The sequence below is a fragment of the Canis aureus genome, chromosome X (assembly GCF_053574225.1).
Source record: "Canis aureus isolate CA01 chromosome X, VMU_Caureus_v.1.0, whole genome shotgun sequence".
NCBI lineage: Eukaryota > Metazoa > Chordata > Mammalia > Carnivora > Canidae > Canis > Canis aureus.
The window spans coordinates 93428269-93441252 of NC_135649.1; the positions used below are offsets into that span (position 1 = coordinate 93428269).

The following is a 12984-nucleotide window of genomic DNA, read 5'->3' on the forward strand; positions in this document are numbered from 1 at the left end:
AGAGGAGATAGGTTCTGCTATTACCCCATTTTTATGGACGAGAAAATGGAGAGGCTCTCTGAAGGTTAAATCACTTCACCACAGTTAGCAGAGTCAGGATTCAAACCCACACAGCCTAGCTGCAGAATACACTGGTAACCACTATCAAGCTATTGCTCATGGGAGCAATGCTACATTTGGAACTTTAAAATAGATCTTTATGTCCAAAGTCATTATTATAGATGTCTTTCCTTTTAACATTCTACAATAGTGTAAAACATAAACTTATTATTCTCTGCTATCAGATACAAAGAATATCTTACCAGTTATCTCTGTTATCACAGAAAAGAATATTGGTGAGAAATGACACAGGTTTAGATGATCTGAAGCTGAGGTGGCAACTGAGCTCTGCATTTATTCCACTGGGAGAGCCTTTGATGACTATGCCTTTTGGAAACGTCACACCAAGAGGGTGAGCCTCTTCATCATCAAGAAGTCTTGCTGTGGGAATCTGGACATTTATCTTTGAATCTCTGTTTAAAATTAAAAACAAAAAAGGTTCAAAATACATGCAAGTAATCAGATTTAAATATGTCTTCCTCTGATTTTTGAATCATTAGAAAAACTTAGATATTTACAATAATGTGCTCAATTATTAAATATATTTTTACATCATCTATTATTTTCTGTTCACAATATAAGATTGATAATTATTAATTTGACCACATAAGATAATCCAAAGTTCCTTCTGTCTTCTATGAATTAAAAAAGGAGATTAGGGATGCCTGGGTGGCTTAGTGGTTGAGCATCTGCCTTTGGCTCAGGGCATGATCCTAGAATCCTAGGATTGAGTTCTACATTGGGGCTCCCTGCAGGGAGCCTTCTTCTCCCTCTGCCTGTGTCTCTGCCTATTTCTCTGTGTCTCTAACGGATAAATAAAATCTTTAAAAAAATTAAATTAAAAAATAAAAATAAGATATTAAAATCCCTGATTAAATACATGTTTTTATGGATAGCCATATTATAAATAGTACGGTCCTTAAACGTATCCTTATAAAAAATTACCAAAACTTTCCAATTGATAGCTAAAGCTTTAATGCATATAAACTAAATATGACACTAACAGATGCATATACACACAAAAAATTTTTACCATGGATACTATTAAGCACTTGTATACATATCGTGAAGAGTTTCTAATCATTACTACTAAAAAATTACACTTAATGTTCACGTATTTCATTACATACCTATAGTTTGTTTAACCAATCTAAAATGTTTATGATTTCTAATAACACAGTACTTAGTATTCACTTTTAAATCTAACACTTGATAACTTTTAGTGGTCAGTAAATATTTAGCCATAGTACTTTAAAATTGTATTATATATGTAGGTTCTTATAGCAAATAAGAAGTGTTATCAAATGGGAATCATATTTCCCTAGTATGTTAATTAGAATGAAGATCATTCAGCTAATTCACTAAAGAAAGTAAAGAGGATCTCAACTTGAATTACTTTAACTTATATGGTTCATTGCATAAAAAATTAAAAAGATAATTTATAAATTAGGTTTGAATCCAATTCTGTCATTAATTAGGTAAGTGTCATTGGATAAGTCATTAATGCTGACGATCTTATTGTACATACAATAGGAGACCATGTTATATCATGTCTACAGTCCCTGTTACATGTTCATTTCATTATACTGTATTTTTCAAAATTCAACTTTTGACTTGAGATCATCTTTAAGTTGATACCTTGATACATTAATTCAAAAGTTGAAAGAGTAAAACATTAATCCATATATTAGACTATGTTTCTTGATTAAAAAAAAACTTTAGCACAATATAATTCAAGCCACTTATATTTTCTGTTTAACCTACAGAGACTAATGTCTAGTTAAAAGAAAGGGTCTTAAAAGAACCAGGAATCCCAAAGTTGTCCAGTTAATGTTGAACACCTACACTCTTGTCACCAAATGGTATTCAGAGAAAGCTATATGGTGTAAGTAAGCACTCATTGTATCTTGCAGGCCAAAGGTTAGAAACTAAAGGTTGCTCTGGGCTCTACAGCTTGAATAATACCCATTTATTTTCAACCATCACAACACATATGGAACTCTTTTATCTGGATCTCAAAATGCTGAACTGTAAAATAAGAGATTGAACTAGAGATAGAGAGGCTCTGAGGTAACTACAAGATCTGGAAGTTTGTGAAAATTATGCGTACAGGCAATTCACAATGGTGCACAAATCCTCACAAATTGTATAATTTTAGAATTTTTTTAAAAGATTTTATTTATTTATTCATAGAGACACAGCTAGAGAGAGAGAGGCAGAGACACAGTTAGAGGGAGAAGCAGGCTCCATGCAGGGAGCCTGACGTGGGACTCGATCCCAGGTCTCCAGGATCACGCCCTGGGCGGCAGGCGGCGCTTAACCGCTGCGCCACCGGGGCTGCCCAAATTGTATAATTTTAACATGTCAACTAGCCACTCTTTATATATATTTCTTTATAGATATGTGTATATTTCTAAATAAAAAAAATTTGTTTGGCTTTTCTTTTTTGTTTTATATAAGGATATCAATATACATAGTCTTGCTTTATTTTCAAAATAAATTTTATCTCATTACTTTGTTTCTAAGATTTCTAACAGAGTTGTCTCATTAGTTCATCTACATCACAGCTATATTTGTGTACACATATCACAAATTATTATCCTTTCATCGTCATAGAATATTTGTGCAGTTCCCAGGTTTTGCTGTTCTGAATAATGGTACTATGAAATAATTTCAAACATATCTTATAGTACACACATGCAAGGGTTTTTCTTGCATATCCTGCGAAGTGGAATTACTGGGCTGTGAGATATACAAATATTACACTTTGCATTTTATTATTCAATGTGGTCCTAACTCATTGACATTGTAACTAGGACCTGACTTCTTAACGTTTACCTGCCTATAACAGGCAAAATGCTTATCTTATTGTAGTCTCTAATTTTCATTTCCAAATTTACAAAAAGGTCAATTACATGTTTTCAAATGTTCATTATTCACTTATGAATCCTATTCTGTGAAGTACTTATCCAAGTTCTTTGTCAACGTTTCTGTTGAGTGATTTGATATTTTTCTAATTTTTATCATTTATTTTCTTGTTAGCATGATTTTAAGTCTTAAGAAATTCTCTACCCACAGACGTTAAAATTGTTTCCCAAAATATTTTTTAAAAAATTTTCCTTTCACATTTAAAACTTTAAGCCATTTGTAATGGATCTTTGTGTATTATGAGACAGGAATCCAGTTTGAAATATTCCCCACAGATAATCAATTGTTCCAGTGCCATTTATTGGCTAGTAACCTGTCTTCTCCAAAGATCTACAACACCATTTTTTGTCAAATATTCACTATCCATTCATATATTTTTTTGTCAAATATTCACTATCCATTCATATATGGGTTGTCTCTTTATTCTATTCCTTTGGTCATTTTATCTACCACTATACCACTACCATATTGGTTTAGTTTTGATATTTGGTAAGGCAAGCCCTTCTTATCTTACTCTTCTTCAAGAATGACTTGGCTATTCTTTTTCTTTTTTTTTCTTTCTCAAAGATTTATTTATTTATTTGAAAGAGACAGAGAGAGAGAGGGAGAAAGAGAGGGAGAGTGGAAGGGGAGCAGAGGGAAAGTAAGTCCTCAGCAGACTCTGCATTGAGTGCAGAGCCCAACATGAGGCTGGAACTGAGATGAAGACTTGAGCTAAGATCAAGAGTAGGCCGTTTAACAGACAGTCACCCAGGCACCTCAATGCTATGTATTTTAAATAGTGAACTTATATTTGCCTATTTTGATAAATGACCTTCATAGCTTAAAAAATTTACCAGATTCTTTTAATTTCCTATATAAAAGTCATCTGTAATCTACAGATGACAGTGTTTATTTTCCTATCCTTACTTATTTTATTTTTCTTAACTTCATGTATGGACCGTTTTTCAGGAAAATGTTTTAGAAAGGCAGTGATAATAGGCATCCTTGCCTTTTCTTTTTTATTTAAAGGGAATTAATTTATGTTCCAGTATCCATGATAATGTCTTTTTTAGATTCATGATAGAAAATTTTAACAATTTAAAGGGTATCTCATTTATTCCTGTTTAAGAGTTTTATCATGATTGGTTTTGGAATTTTATCAAATGCTTTTCTACTGCTTCTATGGAAATGATCATATCATTATTCTCTTTAATTTGTAAATGTGGGAGATGAAACACAAAGGTATTTTAGATTTTCTAACATTAGGCAAATCTTAAAATCCTGGGATACAACCAAGTTGGTCATGATTTATTAATATATTTATATTATATAATTAATATGTATTACATTAATATGTATATACAATTTAATTAAGGATCATTACATCTATAGTCATAAGAGAGACTGGCCTATAATTTATCTTTCTCATACTGTCATTGTTTGATTTTATAATAAAAATTTTTGATTTCATAAAACAAATTAGAGCACATTGTCTCTTTTTCTACTGTCTGGAAGAATTTCTATAAAGTTTGAGATACTAGTTTCTTGCAAGTTTAGTAAAACTTGCCTGTAAAAACATCAGAAGATGGTATTTTCCTTTTAAGATTTTAAATCTTTGAATCAATATTCAAAGACTATCTATATATTCCCAGTATGGTTTTAGTAAATTCTATTTTTTTCTACAAACTTCTCATTTCATTTAAGTTTTCAAATCTGTTGGAAAAAATTTCTTCATAGTGTTTTAATTATCTCATTTTTCTCCATTGGAGATGTAATATGCTCCATTATTCTTAATATTATTTAGTTGTACCTTTTCTCTTTTTTGTTCCTCATGAGTGTCACTGTATCAGTATCCATTGTATTTTCAAAGAATCAACTTGTGGGCTCACTGAGCCTATCTTCTATATATTTGCTTTCTATTCCTATAATTTCTACTCTTTTTCATTTTACATTCTGTATTCCTTAGGTTTAATCTATTATTCTTATTTATTAAGTTGAATGCTTGAATCATCATGCTTTTAATCATTTTTTTATCTACTATCAGCATTTAAGATCACACATTTCCATCTAAGTATCATTTTTGCTGCATTCCTTAAGTGTATGTATTTGTTTATTGCTTAACCATTGGAATATAACAGATGCAGTTAACACAGATGCAAGTCTAATTGTCTAAAGAAAGCAATAGATGTGACAGTACATATTTCAAGTTTAGTCTTCAACTTTAATACTCAAACACTGTTTATATCAGTGAATGTTGTTTTCATGTTTTGATACATGATATTTTAATTACTATTTATTTCAGAATTCAATATATCTTCTTTGACTCTCTGCAGAAGATATTTTTAGGGGCCCCTGGATGGCTCAATTGAATTGAGCGTCCAAGTCTTAATTTTGGCTCAGGTCATGATCTCAGAGTCATGAGATCAAGCCCCTCATGAGATTTTTCCCTCTCCCTCTCTCTGCCCCTCCTCCTGCTCACATATGCTCACTTTCTCTCTAAAATAAATTTTTTAAAAAAACAAGATTTTTTTTAAAAAAAATAGTTCCAAATCTAGGACAAACCTGTTAAGTTTTCTTTAATGATTTCAACATTATGATTATTATCAGAAACTACAGTGTATATAATGTTAACTCTCTAAAATGTATTAAATTTGAAAGGGTGCTTGGGTGGCACAGTTGGTTAAGCATTTGACTCTTAGTTTTGGTTCAGCTCATGATCTCAGGATTGTGAGATTGAGCCCAGAGTCAGGCTCTGCACTCAGTGGGGTCTGCTTGGGATTCTCTCTTTCCCTTTCCCTCTGTCCCTTCCTTCCTCATGAGAGCTCATGCTCTCACTGTCTCTCTCTCTCTCTCTCTAAAACAAATAAATCTTTTTTTTAACTGTTAAATTGAACTATAGAATGATGTACTTTGCTTTTTTTTAATATCTTCTATATGATTGTGAAAAATGTGTATTCTCTAACTGTAGGATGCAGTATTTTATAGTATTAGTTTTAATACTACTTTTAGTATTTTTAATAATGTTAGTATTAAATTAATGAGGCTTTTAAAATACCTTTTCAAATTTTCTTTATCTATGCAAGTGTTTTTGTCTTTTGGACTCACCAATGATTGAGATATGTGTTAAAACACCCTACAGTGATGAAGGACTAGACACTTTCTCCCTATTATTTTTTTAAGATTTTATTTATTTATTCATGAGAGACAGAGACAGAAAGAGGCAGAGACACAGGCAGAGGGAGAAGCAGGCTCCATGCAGGGAGCCTGATGTGCGTGCGACTCGATGCGGGGTCTCCGGATCGCCCTGGGCTGAAGGCGGCACTAAACCGCTGAGCCACCCGGGCTGCCCTCTCCCTATTATTTTAATCTGGGGTTTATATATTTTAAGAGTATTTTAGTTGTGCATGCAATTTTAGAATTCCAAGTGAGCTGCATCTTTTATAATTAATGCATTTTTAATATTAAAACTTTATCTTTACCTCTTAAATAAGGTTATCACATGTAAAATTAATACTGCTATCCAGCTTTCTTATGGTGATTCTGTTATACCTTTTCCTAAGATTTTGGTTTGTTGATTCTTAACTGGGAGTGGTTATGCATCCCAGGGGACATGTAGCAATGTGTGGAGACAATTTTTTTCTATCATAACTATAGAAGGATGCCACTGGTTAAAGACCAAGGAGGCTGCTAAATATCCTACTATATACAAAATAGCCTCCAGTGGGGGGGGGGGGGGGGGGGGAAGCATCTTCCTCAAAATGTCAACAGTTCCTGAAGTTGAGAAATTCTGCTTTACTTTAATCTTTGTTGTCCTTATGTTTCACATATACCTTTTTAAATAGATAGTTGGATTTTTAAAATTACTTTAACTTTCTCTTTAATAAGAGAAACTTAATTACATTTAAGATTTTGTTGATTTCTATACTGTTTGTATAGGTATATACAATCTTAGATTTAGTGGATGCCCTTAAAAATTTACCCTACACACTTTGTTTTGAAATTCCTAAAAGTGGGGGCACCCGGGTAGCTCAGTGGTTGAGCAACTGCTTTTGGCTCAGCTCATGATCCTGGCATCCTGGGATTGAGTCCCGCATTGGGCTCCCCACAGGGAGCCTGCTTCTCCCTCTGCCTATGTCTCTGCCTCTCTTTGTGTCTCTCATGAGTAAATAAATAAAATCTTTAAAAATAATAATGAAATAAAATGAAATTCCTAAAAGTTATATTTGGTTCATTTTTAAGTCTATATAGTATAATTCCATGTTAATTACTAATTTTTGTAATGCTATCTCTTTATAAAATTTATCTATATTCTGTGTCTGATAATTCCAATACCTGAATGGCTAAAGAGTCTAAGTTTCAAGATGGTTGGTTGTGCTGACTCTAAATGATGGCATCTTCCCTTCCTGTAAGTTTTGCGATACTGGCTAATGCACTCATGTCTGGTTGATAGCAATTATGGAAACTGAAATATGAGCCAAAACTGAGGGTGCCTTCATGTAGAACAGCGGTTCACAAAGTGTGGTCCATGTATCAGCAGCATCAGTTTCATTTGAAAACTTACTAAAAATACAAATTGTTACATACCATTCCAGGCTTCCTAAGTCATAAGTTCTGGGGATGGGAAGCAAAAATCTCTGTTTTAAAAAGTGTCTCAGGAGATGCTAATAGACACCAACATTTAAGAACGACTGATCTAGGGAAGATTTGCTGGCTTCCACTGAAAGGTAGAAGGATTTACTCATGTGACCTATTTTAGTCTCTTCCAGTGTCCCTGGATTAACCCAGGAATTTGAGATTGTTTTCCTACCTTGAAGAAGTTGTCTCAAGTTTTAAGAATAAGCCTGCATTTGGCAGATTATTACAGCTCACCACTTCTACTCTGGTTTCAGCTTATAAGTATGTATTAGTTTGGTTTGGTTTGATTGGAGCCCTTTGGAGACCTCTCGCATTTTTCAGAAGCCAGCAATTAATTAATTAATCAATTTAAAAAACATAAAAAACATAAAAAACAGAATCCACTTGTTTTGTAGAGCAAGGGTACAAAATGTATCTAGGGCAATACAGTATTAGGGTTTGGGTTGCTGACAAATTAAAAAAAAATGAAAACAGATCGCACTCTGCTATAGTATGTACATGTGATAGGCAGAATTTTGAGATGCCTGCCAAGAGTCCTGTCTCTTAGTGTACATACAAACTCTACATAATTCCCACCCTTGGGTGCCAGAATCTGTAAATACAGTATCACTTTGATGATTAAGTTGTGTTATACAGCAGTGGTAAAGGGACTTTCCATATGTAATTGACATCCCTAGTTAAATGAATTCAAATAAAGCAAAAGGGAGATTATCATGGGTGGATCAGAGCTAATTAGGTGAGATCTTAAAAGAAGGTTGGGAAGTCAGGGACTGAGAAGTCAGAGAGATGGTCTACTTCTGACTTTCAGTGAGTAAAGTACCATGATTGGGGGAGGAACCACATGGCTGGGATTTGAGGGTAACCTCTAATTGCTGAGAGTAGGTCCCAGCCAACAGCCAGCAAGAAAATGATATCTTAGTTCTACAATGAAATGGATCAATTCTGCCTACAACCAGAAAGCTTGGAGGAGGACTGAGCCTCAGATAAGACAGCTGCTATAGTTTGCACCTTGATTTCTGCCTACTGAGATTATAAGCAGTGGATGTAGCTAAACTAAGCTGGACTCCTAACGCAAAGAAACTGTGAGATAATAAATTCATGTTTTAAGGCACTAAGTTTGTGGTAATTGTCACATAGCAATAGATAGGTTGCTTCCCAGACCATGAAGAGAAACGTATCAAACACTTTTTTTCATATCAAACATTTTTACAAGAAAATCAAATGACAGATTATGAACTAATTAAGTGGGCTTTTTAAATTTTTTAAGTTAAATGAAGCTAAATATTTTAATGCTTCATTATAACTGTAGAAACAAGTCAGACATTGCTCATGACTCACATAACACAGACACAAACAAAAAAAGCACATTATGAAAATGTGGTTGATTCACATTAAGCATTTACCTGAAATAGTTTTGAGGTAAAATTTTGATATCCATCACAGTTGTAATATCCAGAGGAACGGGAGTGAAAAATATGAATGGAGGGTCAAATAATAACTTGGGTGACTTCACCTCTCCAACCAAGCATAGCATTTGATAGCAAACCGGATTATCATTTAGACGAATGGGAATATCAGCTGTGTATTTTCTAGGATGATCTAATGAAGAACAATTTTTAAAAGTATCTTAGATTTGTTCATATACATAAAAAATTTATATAGTTTAAACCTTATAGAATATTAAAATGTACTATGAGGTTATAGCTCAATGGGAAAAAGATTACCCAGAAACTGGAATTACCCTGCCAAGGAACTTGAAACATGTAATGAAAGGTCATTGACTCAAAAGTATTCTGAAGTGCACTATGTCTAGAAATAGAGCAGGTCTCCTTAAAGCAGATTATCATTATTATTGGAAAATACCTATACCTGAAGGAAACAGTGCAACGGGACTTCTTTTTGGGTTTGTTTTCCGTGCCTTAACAGGAGTTGCCCATCCCTTTAGCATTTGCAGTATGAAGATGAGGTCAGATAGTTGCTATAAAGGTCAAAGGGGACCAGTATTGAGAAATGGGTATGCTGCAAAGAAAGGAATATTGTTCCTCCCAGATTTCTAAGTTTACGGAAAGCTGCCAGGGTTGACTGGCCAATTTCACTTTGTAGGAAAAGATAGGAAATTCCCATATGGCAACTCACTATGAGGAGGCATTTTGTGTTGGAGAAAAGAGCTCAGCATCTGAGGCTGCAGGCTAGTCCCAGACAACAGGATCCATCTCAGCAAGCTGCTAATTCCCTTTTAGACCCAAATGCCCTAACACAGTGTCTCAGAGAGAGAAAAAAGTGATCTGGTGAGCATGAATTCAAGGTATTATCTTAGAATTCAAAAACAGAACACTGAAATGGCCTGGCATAGATCAGGGCCATCAAGAGTATTACCAGAGCAAATGATGAGTGTTCCAGATGATGCATGTCCAAAGGTGACACACTGTGAACCATACACACAAAAAATGGAATCATTGAACTGATCATACCCACTAGATCTCTTTGTACTGGGTGCCTTCACTTGGTCAAATCAGTCTTTTACTTGTTCATATAGTCTGAGAACCTTGGAAAATAAGATATGGCTGGAGAGGGAAGTGAATTAGTGACTTCCTACTAATAATGACAGATGAGCACAGGAAAGACTATGTGAAAACATGAGAAACTATATCTATACCTTGAGCTGGAGAATGAATTATAATAGAATTTATGTATTTAAAGCATTGTAAATCTATAGAGAAATGGTGGTTTCATTTAACAAATCTGATATTGTAAAAATTATTTTGGGGAGAAAGAAAATCAATTTCATTACTTCCAGAGTTAAGCAAGGTTTTAATTAAGACTTACTGAATTCCGAATTTCAAATGGGTTGTTTTGAGATTATTTCTGGGTTTCATACCTGTTAAATGTTTCTGAGGTCATAGAAAAAGTGGGTTCCCTGTGTAACCTAAAACTACTGGATATTCAGTAACACATTTTTCTAAACTCAGGCGGGCCTTCTCTCTCATCTGAGATGTAAGTTATATAAATGTGTTAGAGGCATGTTTAATTTTCTTAAGAGTGAGGTTGAAATCCTAAGAAGGCAACTCATAGATTTGACTGCTTAGGCTTAGCCTCATACTAAAGGAAAAGTCAAATTGAAATGTCTCTTATTTCCTTCTAGATTGTGTATTTCATTTCATCTGGATAAAAATGTTGACACAGACATAAAGGAGAAGCTCTATACAGAAATACAGATGGTGGCTTTAGCTGGATTGGCTTTACTGTAATTTCTTTCAGGATCAGGCATAGTAGAAACTGAGAAGAAATACATAATGAAAAAGTAATTACTTTTAGAAAATAAACTTCAGAATGGGGAGAGTGTGTAATGTTCTTTATTATATTTTCATAGTTCTAAACAGAGATAATAAAAGATGAAACATTTTTCAAACTTATTAATCACAGTACTCCATGTACTGTTTCCCACACATGAAACTAAAGTGATTATAAAATGCCACACAGAAGAAAACAAACAAACAACAAAATGTCATGCTAGTAGATGTACCAGGACACTGAGTCAAGGCAACACAGTGCTAATAGCATACTATGAGAAAACACACAGCTAAATGAACTACAAAAAGCTTAAAAGCTATAAGAGGTTCTTATCCTGCCTTTTCTGTTGATAACATAGCTAGTTCTTGGTATTTTATTTAGATTGCTACATTTTTTTAAACGTATAAAACTGTACTGTCCCAAGGATTCTGATGCAAGTGATTTACTGAGGGTATGCTCTCAGAAGGAACCTGTGACAGGTAAAGAGAGAGAAGCAAAACCGAGGATGTCAAGCAGTTATGAAACTTGTGATTTTATAATCCAGATTCAAACTGATCCCATAGGCAGCTATGGGATGTGAATTCACCAGAGATGTTGTTCTACCTGAGGGAGAGTTAGTTGGGCTAGTGGTGAGGCTTACCCTCCTAGGCATCTCTGCATGTAGCATCTTCCTTCAGCCAAGGGCAACCTTCTAGAGAAAGGGACAGATATAACCTGTCAGGAGCCAATACCACAACTGAGAGATGGATGGGAAAACCCAGTAATGGGAATCTGGATGGGCCCAAACAGCATATACCAGAGACTGCAGACCTAATGCTGCTTTACAAGTAAGAATAATTGAGAATAACAGGTGAATTACTACAACACCCTTTTAAATAGAAAAATCATCTGAAATGGCATTTAGTGTGCTTATTTAGTTATGGCATATAAACTATAAGGGTATTGAAGCAGATGCTTTAAATTAAAGACAAATACCAGTATAGAGTTCTTCAAAAAGGGGAAAAAAAAATATTCATAGATGTCTTTTCAAGCATCATACTGCTGTTTCTTTGCTTCGGCCTGCTTAAAGAATCTAGTTATCAATACCCTCATTTCCTGAAGCTCATTACCGGAAAGAATTCTGTATTTTTATGCAATAGGGATTCTCCTGTTGGGCATTTTCTAAATTATGTGCTCCTGGGTTGTGAAACATTGAGGCTATTTACATGAGAACTCAGAACAATGTTATCTAACCACCCAAATTAGATTCAAGAACAATGGTTTGGTTTCAGAAGGGATTGGAGATCTGCTTAGAGACCAGTATGGGTCACATATTCTATCACAGCCCCAGTCTCTGTCCCTGTGGCAGTCCAAGGAAGAGATAAGAAAGGGGGAGTGAAAAGTAAAAACCACCTCGCTAAAACTTTTGAAAGCCCTGACAGTATAAGGCAGTCCTGCTTGGTGGCCAGTAAGACAGGTCTAGCCAAAGTGGAGTTAGGTAGATCTACTCCACTTTAGGTGATATTGACCACAAAGAATGCATTTAAAAGGCAATGGAAACAGAATGAGACATAAAGGCCCTGACCATGGCTCAGGATAAGAAGCTTATCCCAGTCAGATTATAAGAAAAGAAAATGGCAGAAGCAAAGTATAATCCATTCCCAATGCCTGCTAGAAGAAAATGGCAGATGTTACAGGATAGCCCAAAGAACAAGGCTGAGATCTCACCAGGTAGAACCGAAAAATCCTAAATCAATAATGAATGATCCATATACACACACACACACAAAGGCTGTCAACAGAAACTCCCTGAGAAACTTCAAGCATTGGACATATATACATATGAATATACATAAATATATATATAAGTTGTGGAATTGAAAAATACAATGTCTGAAATGAAAAATTCACTAGAGAAATTCAACAGTAGATTTGAACTAGCTAAATGGAGAATCAGCCAACATGAAAAAAGGTCAGTTGAATTTATTGATTCTGAGGAACAGAAAGAAAAAAGGCGCTTTTTTTGGTCTTTAGCTGAAAATGATATTTAAGCCTGAATTCTAAGCTACC

General features: G+C 34.4%; 1 protein-coding gene across 5 annotated transcripts in view; it reads right to left on the reverse strand.

Annotated features, from left to right (window-relative positions):
* The window catches only part of CFAP47 (cilia and flagella associated protein 47), a 513403-nt gene that overhangs the window by 378346 nt on the left and 122073 nt on the right, over nucleotides 1–12984 (reverse strand). For all 5 annotated transcript variants that reach the window (XR_013374394.1, XR_013374395.1, XM_077887395.1 and 2 more), the window contains exons 25-26: nucleotides 9048–9243; nucleotides 303–512 (exon numbers count right to left, since the gene is read on the reverse strand). Coding sequence is in view for 3 of the 5 variants with exons in the window: in XM_077887395.1 (XP_077743521.1) it covers nucleotides 303–512; nucleotides 9048–9243 (406 nt within the window). In the remaining 2 variants the exon portion in view is untranslated. The remainder of the gene's footprint in view (nucleotides 1–302; nucleotides 513–9047; nucleotides 9244–12984) is intronic.